This window comes from Fusarium flagelliforme, assembly GCF_020744385.1.
Source record: "Fusarium flagelliforme strain FIESC 12 MPI-CAGE-AA-0113 chromosome Unknown B0J16scaffold_1, whole genome shotgun sequence".
NCBI lineage: Eukaryota > Fungi > Ascomycota > Sordariomycetes > Hypocreales > Nectriaceae > Fusarium > Fusarium flagelliforme.
This window is the reverse complement of record NW_025763503.1, coordinates 8597790-8613275: the sequence shown is the minus strand read 5'-3', so window position 1 is coordinate 8613275 and position 15486 is coordinate 8597790. Positions and strand designations below refer to the sequence as shown.

At 46.9% G+C, this 15486-nt stretch overlaps 5 protein-coding genes across 5 annotated transcripts; 3 read left to right on the top strand and 2 right to left on the bottom strand.

Annotated features, from left to right (window-relative positions):
- Positions 1-413: 413 nt before the first annotated feature.
- B0J16DRAFT_315389 (uncharacterized protein) lies at positions 414-1747 on the bottom strand (the record flags this gene model as incomplete). Its single annotated transcript, XM_046125244.1, has 3 exons — positions 414-1231; positions 1301-1498; positions 1555-1747. 3 exons carry the CDS (start codon positions 1745-1747, stop codon positions 414-416), a joined length of 1209 nt encoding a protein of 402 aa, XP_045990751.1.
- Positions 1748-1990: 243 nt separating this feature from the next.
- Positions 1991-2731, top strand: B0J16DRAFT_315388 (uncharacterized protein; the record flags this gene model as incomplete). Its single annotated transcript, XM_046125243.1, has 1 exon — positions 1991-2731. The coding sequence occupies one exon, from the start codon at positions 1991-1993 to the stop codon at positions 2729-2731; it is 741 nt and encodes a 246-aa protein (XP_045990750.1).
- Positions 2732-5515: 2784 nt separating this feature from the next.
- On the top strand, positions 5516-6298 carry B0J16DRAFT_393253 (uncharacterized protein; the record flags this gene model as incomplete). Its single annotated transcript, XM_046132050.1, has 1 exon — positions 5516-6298. The coding sequence occupies exon 1, from the start codon at positions 5642-5644 to the stop codon at positions 6296-6298; it is 657 nt and encodes a 218-aa protein (XP_045990749.1). The 5' UTR covers positions 5516-5641.
- Positions 6299-7586: 1288 nt separating this feature from the next.
- On the top strand, positions 7587-8572 carry B0J16DRAFT_315385 (uncharacterized protein; the record flags this gene model as incomplete). Its single annotated transcript, XM_046125242.1, has 2 exons — positions 7587-8232; positions 8559-8572. 2 exons carry the CDS (start codon positions 7587-7589, stop codon positions 8570-8572), a joined length of 660 nt encoding a protein of 219 aa, XP_045990748.1.
- Positions 8573-14131: 5559 nt separating this feature from the next.
- On the bottom strand, positions 14132-14713 carry B0J16DRAFT_379554 (uncharacterized protein; the record flags this gene model as incomplete). Its single annotated transcript, XM_046131003.1, has 1 exon — positions 14132-14713. The coding sequence occupies one exon, from the start codon at positions 14711-14713 to the stop codon at positions 14132-14134; it is 582 nt and encodes a 193-aa protein (XP_045990747.1).
- Between the last annotated feature and the right edge of the window lie 773 nt (positions 14714-15486).

The following is a 15486-nucleotide window of genomic DNA, read 5'->3' as shown; positions in this document are numbered from 1 at the left end:
CTATGTGAGGAAAGCATTGCGATTCTCGAGAACGCATTGCGATTACCAAAAACGCAGTGCTATTATACTAAAAACCAAAATGCCTTACATTGAGTAGCAGGTCAATCGTGTCCTCCGCACGGAGGGCGCGCCATTTACGCAAGATTGCTGTCGACCTGACACAGAGCGTGTACTCTGTGGAAGGATAGTCAATTGCTACAGGAGGAAAAAAGCATCTCGTTCCCGCCAACCAGTATATCAACAAAGCTCTAGTAGTTATAAACGACTGAATCTGCTTATTGAATGAACGCGTCGATCACCTTACAGAATCTTCTTAGTAATCCAGCATCAACCGACATTTGTCTAGTTACTCCTGCCAAATTAGCAATTCCACCGGAACCATGTCTTCGGCCAAGGTAAACGCTAGGCTCCCGTTAACGCTGGCTGTGGGCGCCATGCCATAGCGGGCGCCTTGGGACCGCCAGAGGCTGTCCAATCACCTGCGTGATGAGAGTGTTCACATCCTCCAACTCGTCCTCGTCAAGTTGTACCCCTTCTCCGTCATCCTCATCCCCGTCGTCACCCTCAACCTCCTCGGCATCCTGAACCGCCTCGTCATCGTGAACCGCCTCGTCATCCTGAACCTCCTCAGTATCCGCATCCTCATGCTCACCATCATTGTCGGCGGCAGCGGCATGAATGTCTCCCAAGATTTGCCCTGCCAGGAGCGCCTCATCCGATACGTCGCTGGCTTCCTGGACAGCCACAGTGCCCGGCTCCGCTCCCTCATTGTCATTGTTGTCGCCATCCGCAAATACATCAGAGTCGCTATATTCCGACACATCAAGGTCGAGGTCCTCGGGCAGCGTGAGGCCCTTCCGAGCTGCGTACTCCTGTACTAACGCGGTGTTGAGGTAGTTCGCCTGGCCAACAGGCTCCCAGGTCGCCTCCGAGGCCCGATACCCCTGCCATTGAACAAAGCAATCTGTAAGAACACCACCGGACGCTCGGTGCTTAAGAACCTTCAGCATGTGGTTCTCATGAGAGCCAGTTGCTGCGAGGACTCCATCGGGCTGCGCTTCCGTGGCGAAGCTCTCCCAGTACTCCGGCACCCGAGCCTGACCATACCTGGTCTTCTGAAGATCGGCCTGGGATATCTGGCCTTCTTGGCCTTGCTTGTCAAGGACAAGGAAGATCTGCCTGTGGCGTCGGGGGGTCGGTTTGAAGTCTAAAATCTTGCTAACGTCGGCAGCTAAGGCAAGTTAGCAACACTATCACATGGATATCATATACCAGCACTTAAACGAAAGGTGAAACATACCATTTACTCTGGGCTTCTTGGCGCCGGCCATCGTGATCGTGATAGTAATGGCGAGAGTGGCTTTGGCAACTGTTACGATGTTGTTTCCGATAAGGCTGTAGCTGGTCGCGAGTTCGTACGGAGATGGAGATGTGGAGGTTGTGAAGATGAAAGGCACAAGAGAGGGTGCGGCAGAGGAAGAAGGCTCGGATGCTGGCACTGGTGTGAACTGGTCAAGATGCGGCCATTAGTGAATCACATCGGGGGCATCTGACAGTGCTTCGCAGTGTTCGGCCTCCCGAAATTGCAGTGGCAGGATTGCCTTTGTTGATTGCCTTTGTTGATTGCCTTTGTTGATTGTCTTTGTTGATTTTCTTTGTTGATCCTGTTCTTGATCCTGTTCTTGCACGCGATACGCAATTGCACTGTTGAACGATCCTGTGTTCTTGGCTGCAATCTTAACGGCATTGTTGATTCTGTTTCGATTGTATGCCATCAACCTCTTAATCACTGAACCGCAACGCTTCTTTCCTCCTTCACCTACTCGCGCTGCCCCGACTCAGCTGGCAACCACAACTGCACCTTCTTCCTTGTATGGACATCGTTGACCTCGGCGCCCGTGTTGACACTTACGGTGTCCCTTTACCTTACTTGCGGACCTCCTTTCTGGTGAGTTTATTGATGCCCTCTACTGCCACGGTTGCTGATAAGATGCCTGGCCACAGCTACGACACAATGAACATGCTACTGCCCACAGACCCCGAGACCCCGGCGTCTGATATCAACAGGGTCCTGGCTACCTGGGCTGCATTTGACCCGGACCTCTATGTGCATCCGAAGGTGCTCAGCTTCGCATGTGGGCAACGCAAGACGAACTACGCAGGAAGCTTGCTAGATGCAGCAGACCGTTGTCTGGTCTCGAAATTCATCCGGGCACCGAAGCCTAACGGTAACGGTCGACGCGGCGCGAAACAGTGCTGGCTTGCGTTCATAAGTTGCCCATACACCGGAGGCACCGAAGATGCCAGTAACATCGAAGATACTGGAGAGAAGAAATACGACAATTCAAAGGGCAGCTGGGTGGGAAATCCAGATTGGGACAAGACCCCCTGGCACTGCAGCGCTGCAGTTGTTGTCAGGCCTCCCAAGCCCGAGAAAGGGTACAACCTGATCATCTGTGACCCCGACCCCAACCCCGTGGCGATGCAGGCCAAGCCGAGGATTAAAGATGTACTACGTGGGCTCCAGCAGAGCCTGTACAAGGAACTTGACGAAAAGTCCAAAAATAACGTCCGGGTCTGGTATAGAATAGAGGAGGATAGGAACCATGAGGGGCACTGCCTGCGACATACAATGGAGCTTCTGAAGCAGTTTGTTGAGATTGGCGGCGGAGAATGGGAGGGCGATGACGATCCGCGGGTTGAAGGTTGTGTTCAGCTTCGCTTCAAGTAGGCAGGTAACGAAGGCCTTGCGTTTTCATGTAATAAGATCTTGATGTCCCGTCTCTGCAGTAGCTCTTAGCCTTACCAACCCCTTGCACTGGTATCCATTGTGCTAAAACACATCCAGATTGATCCAGGTACCTATACTTGCGGAAAGAGGACGGCTATACTGATATAGTAGTAGGAAAGGTACTGTACTGCTACCCGCTGTAGTGTGCGGAAGCTATAACTGCCCATTGTGGCCTACCCAGCTTCCATCTATTGCCAGCTAACCATGAACCAGCACAGGGCATTAATTACCTTATTACTCTATACAGAAGTTGCTATAAGGAAGCAAGTGACCCAGACCCAAGCTCCCACAGTACAGAAAAGCAGACTTACAGGTGCAGGAGTGATTATGTTATCACATTTTATGATAATTATGTCAGCATTCTGTGGCCCGTGCACCACCCTCTTTCTCTGCCAATCCTCTCTCTCTTCAGCACCCTCCTCTCTACACCTTACAACCAACCCAGGTGAAAAACAACGTCGCCCGTCCGCCGTTCTTCTTCCCCTACATAGCATATAGCTTGGAATCCTCCTTTACGTCCAACGACAAACAACATAATAAGACATAACCTTACACCTGCCTATTCTTGTATGTTTCTGCCCTTCTACCCCGTTCCTGCGCGTACTTTGCTAACATTTACATCATTTTAGTCACTATCAACAACAATGGCTTCGGAGCCTTCTCTGGACGGTCTGTCACTATCAACCACAATGGCTTCGGAGCCTTCTCTGGACGGTCTGTCCTAGTCAGGCGCCATTCTCGAAATGCAGAAGCTCTTCATCGAAATGAAGGAAGACGAGGCCCTCTGGGAGTTCGGCAAGGTGATTCTCCCCACCAAGGAGCTGGGCGACCTTATTCACCACGGAAAGGAAGGTGCGCTTGAGGAATACAAGCTTTGGTTTCAGGCTGCACGTGTCCTCCTCAACACCCACACCAACTGGCGCAGTAATGGCACAGCTGATCGGCATTGGGTTGAGGTGTTCTTTGAAAAGGAAAAGGGCTTCTACACCTCTAATGTAGTTGGATGGGTGGGCGATCTGGACCCGGAGGTCTCTCCTCTGGCGCAAGAGCGCGCCAATTTCTACCCAGCCGAGGTCTTGCATTCATTGTCCTCCAACCGGGTGTTGTACAATCTAAGCTGTCAAGAGGCTGCGGAGGACTCCACGGATTCGGAGGAGTCCTAAGAGTTAGGAGGTAGAGGTATGTTGGTTTCGCCATCCATCGGGCCGGTTTTGAATTACAGCTAACGGATGAGTCCCTCCGTAGATATTAATTGCTAGGTTTCCAGCCTATATGAAGGGGTTGGTGGCAGCCGGGCCAAGTTTAACCTCCAACTACCTAGCCAAGCCTGGATCACATAGATGAACGTTAAAGAGGCGTTTTGTCAAATAAGAGGTTCAACCTCTGGTGGTGTCATGTTGCTATGTTGGCAGGCCCGAGACTTTCTCTCTACACTGTAATATATCGTGATCCTCATGATGTGCAGTCGGAGATTTGGGCCAGATTGTGGATTAGCAGGCTAGAAAGGGCTAGGTATTAGCTTTAGAATAATAACATCCTTGACGAATTCGATTGGAGGCTTCAGCCATAGCTGTAAATGTTAACATGATGTATTTGTATGTTCACAACAATAGCTTTAAACAAACATGTTAGTTTCTTATCTTTGTAAAAGACATACTATGCGCCAACCTGCCGTAAAGGATGCATGGACAAAATGCATTGCTATTTTGCATAACGCATTGCTGTTCCGCAAAACGCATTGTTCTTCTGCACAACGCATTGCTGTTCTGCAAAACATATTACTATACAGTTTCCTCGACTAGTAAATGCAACACAAAACCGCAGTAGATATATAAAAGAAGAGACAGAAAAGTAGTACAGGGCTAGAGCGGCGATTCAGATCGTCAACAAGGTTAATCCTATCAACAGAGATTCTAAATTCGTTCATCAACGTAGGCTTTGCAGCTTACTAGCAGTGCGTGGGTAGGTTCCGTGTTGTTCTCGCTTGCCAGTTGGACCGTAATAAAGGGTCCGGTAACAGCATTTAAACCAGGTACAGCCCTGCATAATGGGCGCTTTAGGAGAGAAAAGGTACCTACTTTAACAGCACAAGGCGATCTCGGTCGACACCTATCTCTAAGAATATAGGTGCTATCGTGTGTTACCGTACAGGCGGGGGTTGTGGAGCTTCCAAGGGCGGTTGAAGGATCTTACGTGGGACATCGACGTTAGTGTCAAGCTCAGGGTCAGCGCGAGGTAGTAGGAATTGGTTCTCAGTAGCCGATAAGTCAAGAGGCAAGGACGGGTCAACCCACAAGTCCGAGCTAAAGACTGGAGGGCCAGGGACAGGGCAGTCGCAAGAGGCAGGCTGAAGAGGTCCGGGCAATGCAAGATGTGTGTTTTACCTGCTATACAGTGCAATAAGATCTCTCTGCCCCTTGTTCCCAATGATCCCAAGGCATATTCCCTATAACGGGGCCACCATTGTGGTAAGATGGCTACAGTTAGGTAGGTCTAGTTGCATAACAGACCAAGTTTTCAATGGTAATTTGGTTCTAATTGCGTTTTTAATCCCGTTCTTAATTGCAATTCTAAGCTTTCCCAAGCGTCATAAGTAGCGTCTTTCCTTGCATCCTTGGCTATGCCTTGTCACCTGACAGTAACGCTTCTCTTATCCACTTACTCCCGCTGCCTAAGGTTTGTTCACCCTAGCACCGCAACCTTCCTTCTTCAACCACCACAAATAATATCTCGACCAATACCAATCATAACGCTTGATTCCTACGCAAGGTTCCCCCTCCAATATGTGTTTACTAATGCTCCTTGCTAGAACTATTACCAATAACATCCTGTCTATACAGCTACGAGAACATGGATACTTCACTGCCCACAGACGCAAAGACGCCAGCGTCTTGCATTAACGAGGTCCTAGATACCTATTCCGCGCGTAATGCAAACACCTACGTGCACCCGAAGGTGCTTAGCTTCGTAGATGGCAAAGACAGGAGGAACTGGGCGGGCAGCGTGCCGGATGCGGATTGCCGCGCCGTGGTCAGCAACTTCATCAAGGCCCCCAAGCCAGACGGCAACGACGGCTCGAAACGGTACTGGATTGCATTGCTGAGCGCGCCGCATACCGGAAAGTACAAAGATGGGAAGATAGGTAGCTATGTGGGACGGGACAAGGATAAACTGCCCTGGCACTGCTCCGTTGTCGCCGTCTTCAAGCACGAAAATGGCTATAGCCTGATCGTCTATGACCCTGATCCAAACCCTATGGCTACGCAGACCAATTCCAGGATTAAAGTTGTGCTACGTGGGCTCCAGAGGAGCATATATGTGCAACTCCGCCAGAAGTCTGAGGATATCCGGGTGTGGTATAGGACACGGGAGGACAGGAAGAGTAAAGGTCAATGCCTACGACATGCGATGGAGCTTCTGCGGCAGCTTGTTGAGATTGGCGGTGGTGAATGGGACGGCGATGACGATCCGCGGGTTGAGGGATGTGTTCGGCTTACGCGCAAGTAGATAGGTGACGCAAGACGTGTGTTTGCTGTGCAATAAGATCTTTCTATTCCTTCTCTGCACTGACGCTTAGCCCGAGCCCCTGTGATCTAGTAACCATTGTAGCGAAACAGTTACAGCGAGCTCCGGTTCACTCCAGGCCCTTGTTCTTGCCAAAGGAGGATGGCTATAACGACATAGTGGTAGGAGAGGTACAGTACTGCCACCTGCTGTAGTGTGCGAGACCTATAACCCTCCATCGTAGCCTACTCAGCTACCATCCGTCACTAGCTAATCATGGACCAGCACAGGGGATTCATTTATTAAAGTACACAGGAGCAGCTCTGTTAAAGCAGGTGGCCCAGACGCAAGCTCCCACAGCGATAGGGAAAGCCGACTCACAGGCCCAGACGGAACATTACTATACCCTACAAAGCTGGAGATGGCGCTCTTCAGTCAGAGCAGCCGCAATACCACCAAAGGCCTCTGCAGGCAGCACTGCATCTCACCGGGATTTTCCCGTCACTACCGCCTAACACCGGCTTCGCCGTCCTATTGGGCGCAACAGGGCCACACGTGTAGCTCGCTCTGCAGCACATTCGCAAAGGCCCCGCAAGAATCAGCTTTCAAGGAAAGCAATCTAAATTCGATTTTAGATCTCCGAAGTTATTAAAGTCACCTCCCTCCTTCTTATTCTTCCTCCTTTAAACACGAACATCAAGAGGCAAGAGAACACCTCCATTTACCAGGCCGCCACAGTCCGATTCTTTACAGCTAAAGGATCAAAAGGACGTTTTGTAGCCTGCGCGGCAACGTCGCAAATGGACCAGGTGAGCAACATCACGCGCGACTTGATCTCTGGCGAAGCCGAGCTAAGTGACGAGGAACAGGACGAGTCACCCGGAGGGGGCGGGGGGACTAGCAGTCAACAGCGCCAAGAAAAATGCGGTCGAAGCCTCTAGTGATGCCTGTCGCTAACGCGGCAGCATCGCAAACCGCCGATATAAGCAACAGCATGCGCGACTTGATCTCTGGTGAAGCCGAGTTGGATGACGAGGAAGAGAACAGCCACCGCCGAAACGAGCAACAGCATGCGCGACTTGATCTCTGGTGACGAGGAAGAGAACAGCCACCGCCGAAACGAGCAACAGCATGCGCGACTTGATCTCTGGTGACGAGGAAGAGAACAGCCACCGCCGAAACGAGCAACAGCATGCGCGACTTGATCTCTGATGACGAGGAAGAGAACAGCCACCGCCGAAACGAGCAACAGCATGCGCAACTTGACCCCTTTTAGAGCCGAGACCAATAAATGGGAGGAAGAGCTATTCAATTTGGGGTCAGACAATGCTGGCAGAAGAATCCGGTTAAAGACCCCAGTGAAGAAGAAAAAGACGACGGCGGCAAGAGGGGGGCAGACAGCGCAGACAGAAGAATGCCGTCGAGGACTCTAGCGAAGAGGAAGAAGAATGCCGTCGAGGACTCTAGCGAAGAGGAAGAAGAAGATGACGGCGGCGAAGGGGGCGGGCAGCGCAGACAGAAGAATGCCGTCGAGGACTCTAGCGAAGAGGAAGAAGAAGATGACGGCGGCGAAGGGGGCGGGCAGCGCAGACAGAAGAATGCCGTCGAGGACTCTAGTGAAGAGGAAGAAGATGGCAACAATGAAGAGGAAGCTCACAAGGTCAGCTCATGGGTCATTGCCAATCGGATACCTTTCAACGGGAAGCCGGGGCGCTGCAGGAGCTCAACCGTTGGGTCCGGGCTGCGAGTGACCTCGTTGCAGCTCACACCAGGTGGTCCGAGGAGCGCAGAGCCGATCGACAGTGGGTCGAGATCTTATTCGACAAGGAGCCGGGCCTCGGTGCTTATAGGGCTATCAAATAGTTGGGTGACGCTGAACCCGGAGGACTCTCCTCTAGCGCAGGGGTGCGCCACGTTCCATTCAAAGGAGATCTTAGGTTCGCGGTCTTGTACAAGCTGTATCGTCAAGGGATCATATATAACTCTGAGAATAATGAAGAGTCCCGGGAGTCGGAGGGTATGGTATTCCTGCCGTCTGTCAAGCTAGTTCTAGATCACCACTAACATATGGGTCCCTCCAGGCGCCAACATACGCTAAAAACAGTAAATACAGTAGTAACTCCATTTCTGACAGAACGCAATGCTATTCTTCAAAGAGCAATGTTCTTTTGCAGAACGCACTGCTATTTCGCGAAACGCAGTGCTCTTCCTCAAAACGTATTGCTATACCCAAAATGCACTACTGTATATTTTGATCTGATAGTAAATGCGACATGAAGTCCAGACAAATATGCAAGGGAGAAATAAAGATCAATACAGGATTAGAATGGTGATTCGGATGGGTAATGAGGCTGATCTTGATGACAGAGATTCTCAATCTGTTCGTCTAAGTATGCTATTTGGCTTGCTAGCGATGCGCGGGTGAGTTCAGCGCTATTATCGCTTGATTGTTGGACCGCAATAAGGGTCGGCGAATAGCATCTGAATCATATCCAGCCTGATTTGATAGGCATTTCGGGGAAGGATAGGTATATATTCGAGATAAACTTCAAGCCAGGGTTAGTTATGCTCCAAGACTTGGTTAATATAGAGGAATATGTTATAAGATAGATAACAAATTAAAAGCCAGAAACAGCAATAATATCCATACTGATGATAGTAGCAGCCAGTAGTCAACGTCTATGACCCTGGTAGATCAGTCTAATGTCCATTGATTATATATCTTACTTCCATCTGATGCCAAGTAAGATAAAATAGGGCACAATATGCCAATAGGAGAAAAGAAGTTTTGATTTGATGAATCCTGATGCTAGCAGGTGAATGAATAACCCTTCTCCCTAACCCACCCCTAAAATCGCATATGTCTGCCTTATCCGAGCAGTTTTATCGGTGGTAAACGTTTGTGTTGGAGTTCATGACTGACTGGGTTAGTTCAGGGGGCCTACCCTGAACAGGAAATTTTAGACAGTTCAGGGGAGCAATCAACTAGGAAACGTCGGATGGTTCATGGGAGCCAGCAGCAGGGCAGAACTGTACCGTTTATAACCTCCATAACTTCCAGTACTATAACCCCGAGAGACCACCCTACGATCCAGAGTGCCTTGCAGGAACGATCACCACTAGAGAAGGCGATCTATATTATGCTGATGGCCTGAGAAAGCTAACTCTTCGCAAGCTTGCAAGTATACAAGGGTTTCCTAAATCTTATTACCTTTGGCAAAGTAAGAGCCAGTATTCAACATCTAAAAGCCTGGTTAATCCATCTGAGATCCATATATGATCCGTCTGACATCCATCTGATATCCGTCTGATATCTGTATGTGATCCGTCTGAGATCAGTCTGAGATCAGTCTAGTATCTGTCTAGTATCTATCTGAGATCAATCTAAGATTAGTTATATGTATTCTAAATAAGGGCTATATACCTGTAAAGTACGTATATTTCCAACTATTCTTAATAAACGTTTGTGTTGGAGTTCATGACTGACTGACTGGGCTAGTTCAGGCTTAGCTTTGGGGGGGGACCTGAGTTCTTGTGCTACTGAAATGGCCGAAAGGGGACCTGAATTCCTTCACCGGTGTCAGTCCCTAACCCCGAGAGACCACCCTACGATCCAGAGCGCCTTGCAGGGACGATTACCACTAGAGAAGGGGATCTATATGATTATATATAGATTCAGAAAGCTGACTCTTCGCGAGCTTGCAGACTATTCGCGAGCTTACAAGTATGCAATGGTTTCCTAAATCTCATCACTTATTAGCAAGGTAAGAGCAAGTAATCAACATCTAACAGCCTGGTTGATCCATCTGACAGCCTGGAAGATCCATTTGACACCCTGGAAGATCCGTCTGACAGCCTGGATTATCCGTCTGAGATCTATTGAAGACTTCTTATAAACTATATATATTTTAAACAAGGATTACAACTCTCTCAAGTACGTATATTTCCGACCAATCTTAATAAACGCTTGTGTTAGAGTTCATGACTAACTAGGCTAGTTCCGACCTAGTTTAAGGGGGACTTGAGTCCATCTGCCACTGAAATGGCCGAAAGGGACCATCTGCCACTGAAATGGCCGAAAGGGACCATCTGCCATTGTAATAGCCGAAAGGGACCTGGCTTCCTTCACTAGTATCACTCCCTAACCTCGAGAGACCACCCTACGATCCAGAGCGCCTTGCAGGAACAATCACCACTAGAGAAGGAGATCTATATGATCCTGAAAGCTTGAGAAAATTGACTCTTTGCAAGCTTACAAGTATGCAAGGGTTTCCCAAATCTTATTATCTTTGGCAAAGTAAGAGCCAGTAATCAACGTCTAAAAGCCTAGTTGATCCATCTAATATCCGTATGTAATCCATCTAACATCCATATGTGATCCATCTGACATCCGTTTGATATCCGTCTAATATCTATATGTGATCCATCTGAGATCAGTCTGAGATCAGTCTAGTATCTATCTAGTATCTATCTAAGATCAATCTAAGATTAGTTATATGTATTCTAAATAAGGGCTATATACCTGTAAAGTACGTATATTTCCGACTATTCTTAATAAACGTTTGTATTGGAGCTTATGACTGACTGACTGGGTTAGTTCGGGGGACTTCTCTGAACGGGAAATCTTGGATGGTTCAGGGGGACCGGCGAAAGGGCAGTCGCAAGAAGCAGGCCGAGGAGGCCTGGAGGTCTTCTTTTGCTAGATTGATATGTCGTGGTCACTATTATGCGAACGGCAATTTCAGCACACGCGCATATTGGGCCAGATTACAGATTAGCGTGTCAGAAAGAGCAAACCAGCGGCTTCAGAGTGATGGTACTCTCCACAAACTTGACCGGCGGCTTTACTCATAAGAACGGATGTTAACGTTTACTAAAAGACAGCCTATACAAGAGGGGGTGACAGTCAGGTGAGGTCAACGGTTCCTAGTAACTAGCTGACCTGTGATTATATATGTAACAGTGGAGACATGGTTGCATATGCGATGGGGGTTAGGAGTTAGGGGCTCACTAACTTTCCAAGATTGATATCTCATTACTTATAGTAATTATAAGCGGAATATATACACGGAAGAGTAGCAGGCTCTTTACAGTAGCATTATGTATATGTAGCTTTATTAGCAATAGTTATGTTTAGTAGCTATAGTTGGTTCTAATAGACCAACCTGTAAGTTGATGTACTAGATGGGGAAATCTTTATATTAATATATGTAAATAATAAATAAGGCTAAGCAAATTATAAATAGAATATTAACTACTAATTAACTAATACTATTAGCTATATATAATAGCCTATTACTTAAGAATATTGGGATTAAACAAGTTTAAATTGCCTTCTTTAACTAAGTATCGCATTTTGTTGCATTGTTTCAGCTTCCATCTGGGTGCCCGTACCGGGTGCGCTTCAACTATACAGGGGTCATCAGGCAATCTTAGGAGGCGTTGATAACATCGAGTCTAAGACATCCAATACGTCAGATGTGACCGGTGTGGAGGTGGCTTCGTTAAGTCCGAACCCCCTGTTGCCATTCCACGAATCACACTGCAAGCCACAAACAACCGCAAAGCCATGCATGAGAAAGTCTTGGCCCTGACAGAAGCAAAATGCAACATCAAGTGATCTTCTAGCGTTAAATTGATGTTCAAGGCTAATGCTCAATCGCATGATTTACAAGTATTTGATCGCATCTTGACAATATCAGCCTTATTAGGCATTAACTTTACCCAGCTATTTCTTTCTCTATAGCCTAGTAGCACATATATACCCTTAAAATAATAGCCTTAGGGGTAACAGCTACCTTGTTTTCCTTTATATATAGGATAACTAAGCTATTGCATACTATTACCATAGCTAGTAAATAATAGTATTAATTCAGAATACATTCCTAAAGGTTTCTAATTCTTACTCTGTACCTAGGATATCTTAATGTTAACATCTACCAATAGAGTCAATGTAAAATCTGTCTGGTTATCACTCTGTGTAACATTGCGTGTTATAGACATGCATATACGAGCAGCCAGCCAACAACATCCTTTCACGCCACACCAACCAACCCTTTGTTGGTCTTTAATAGAAGACCAACACATCCCACCAGCCTCCTCAATTTAGCTTATATTACTGAACTACCTTATTCCCCTCTCACTGTTATGCTACTTTACCAGCATAGCATCTCCAACCTATCTTCCCTAATACCTAAATTCCAGCTCTATGCCCTGGCAGGGCAGTTTCGGACTCTCAGTCTTTTGACAATACAGGGAAGACTGAAAAGAAGAGAGACTAAAACACAATCCAGCCACTTTTATTAGATGTCATACTTAAACCATTCGCCGCTTGAATCGTTGAAGAGTCTAGAAGTGAGTAGCCATGTTTCGATATAGTCAGATGGGCCCCCGCCTACCAAGCTTTATCAGACGAACCTACCGGCCCTGGGGACCTGCACACTGATGACAACTTCAAGGGCAACAACTCGATGGGTATCAGCCACTGTAACCATAATTACACTGACCAGACCGACCAAGGTATTCTTATTGGATCCTGCAAACGAATTATAACTTACTATTTCTTTCTAGATGTCTTACTATCTCCAATTGTATTCAATAGCGCCGATTTGTCAGACCAAGGTCTAACCTCGTTTAAAGAACTGATTGCACTGTACAATATGGTTACGGACGGCGACCACCTGTCTGTTAACGATGGGACGGCTGACAGGCTCGTAAATATCGGAACTTGGCCTAGGATGGATTGCTGGGAGGTAAGTTTGACTGCTTTGATTGCATTACCAGTTGTTGATAAGATATCTGATGTCTGTGCTAGACCTTATACCACGAGGTTCACCTTGCTGGAAGGAACACAGAATCCCCTAATAGCCCAGCTAACTAGGACTTTGTACCAAATGTACAAACAGTTGTAGTTGGCTGGGATTATTACAGTATATACGCTAATTTCTATGCTATGTTTAATGGCTGACCTTTTAACTAGATATCCACGTTAGACATAACTGCACCGATATGAAGTGTCATGTTATCCTGTCTAATGTCTGTTGGGAAAAGAAAGGCTTTAGTATGCGCTGCCCCGTTGTTGTTAATCCGAGGATTCAATGTGATCCCCATTCATCAGCAACTTTACCCTATGTTGTTACCAGTAATTTTGTATGTGCGGCATGGAGTGATAAGTATAGGGAGGCTCTTGAGACCGATCTAGCTGGCCCACTAGGCGAGTACAACAAACAAATGTTTAGTTGGTTAGCACAGAGTCTTAATATCCTATAGAAGATGCCGCTGAAAGATGTTGGTGGAAGCATCCGGCAACCTTGGTTACTTGATCTAGGTATAGAGCTAGATAAATATGTGCATATGATGCCTAAATAGCTATACTAGACTGGTTTAATATACCTTTATTACTATATTTAGAAACAATTATATTACTTTATTCCGTTATAGTATATCTAGATTTAGTAGCCTTACTATAAGTCTATGTTATAGGGCCTAATGGAATTCAGCTTATTAAATTTAATCAGCTTCAAGAGATTTTTAAAAGGCTAAGACAAAGGGGAACAGTTTTAATAAAAAGTCTTATATACTAAAGATTTAACACTAAAGGTTCCATGCTAACTTGGAAAATCTTATAAGTTGAGTATTAAAGGTTACTTCTTAATATAAGACTACTACTGTATATATATAGACTGTCTCTTGAATATTAGACAGCTAAGAAAGCATTTTAAAAAGTATTATTTGACATAGCCATATTCTAGCCTTTTTATATACGTATATTAAAGGGAAAATATAAAACACTAAACATCTATACGCTAATAATCCTTACGTGCCAGCTTATACTAGCTAATATACGATGCGAGGACCGTACTCAGAAGAAGGGTCCCAGTTAATTGAGTCAAAGTCAGAGACTCCCACTAGCTCAAACGCCTCCACGGTACCAGCCTTCTTACAGGGCGTCTTAAAAGCGAGAGAGCGGCCGTATGTGGCATCCCAAGTTGCAGCACCTCCGGCGACAACGGAGAGACGGCCGATGTGATTGTTGCGTTGGTTTCCAGGGCCCCAGCCGTCCCTAGAACCCGGAGCAGGCTTGATGCTGGTGAATACATCGATCTTCTTACTGCCAGCAGGATTGGCACTGGCAGGGAGGTGAAATTCCAACTGACACTGTCTCCCCTCAACGCCGGCAGGGTAGGTAAATGTTACCAGAGCTGTCTGATCCTTGCCGCCATTGCCGGTGCTCTTGTAGATCTCGGCAAGGCTTGAAGTCGCTGAAATGGCACCATTATTAACAGAGTACTGCCAGGTGTTCGAAGGAGTAAAGTAGGATAATGACGGTGATGATGATGTCATATTGCGCGCTTCGAGAGGAGCAGCGACAGCTGAGGTAGCTGCAACAGCTGTAGCAAGGATCAACTTGAAGAGCATGGTAATGGATATGACCATAAAGTATAAATAGAGTTAGGTGTTGTTGATTGGTATTTGAAACTGAACTATATGCAGTAGAGACTGGTTGCTTGTGTTGTAATGATAGCTTGTAGGATAATAGGTATGAATATCAATGTATTTATATTTCCGTCCTTCGTGTAGGAAAGGGCTATAGTTTAGGAAGAACTTGGATCAAGTAAGGCTCAGCCGCCGTCTGGGCTGAGAGATTTACGCCAGTTGGGGCTGAATCTGGGGATATCAGGTCTAACGAGAGTAATAATAGGTCACATAGCCACAGGCGTAGACAGCTGAAGGTTATTCGTTAGAACAGAAGCTAGTTAACAGAGTGATGAAGGCTGTGGATGGAAACTACATCCATAGAACAGCTGGCAGTGACATTGTGGCGCTACAAGATTGCCTTGTTCTAGTATAAGCTTAAGTCTAGCCTCTCTCAATGTGTGTTAGTAAAGTTTCTACGGAATCGTCAGCGTGCGCCTCCACGTGAGCTATGCTAAACAACTCTCCGCTGTCAAGCGGAAGATGTAGACCAGCGAGATGTGTCAAAACTTGGTTACCGTAAAACGCACCTCGTTTCCGGGAAATGCACTGCGTTGGTTATTTCTGCAATGTCACCTGATTAGATGAATCCCACTTAGGTATAGCGTAGATCCTCCCTGGAAAGAGGAGAAGCTAGCTGCAGATAACATCAATTGATCAATGAGATATAACATCTACGACTGGACAAGACGCAAGGTACTAATAGTACGTACTTT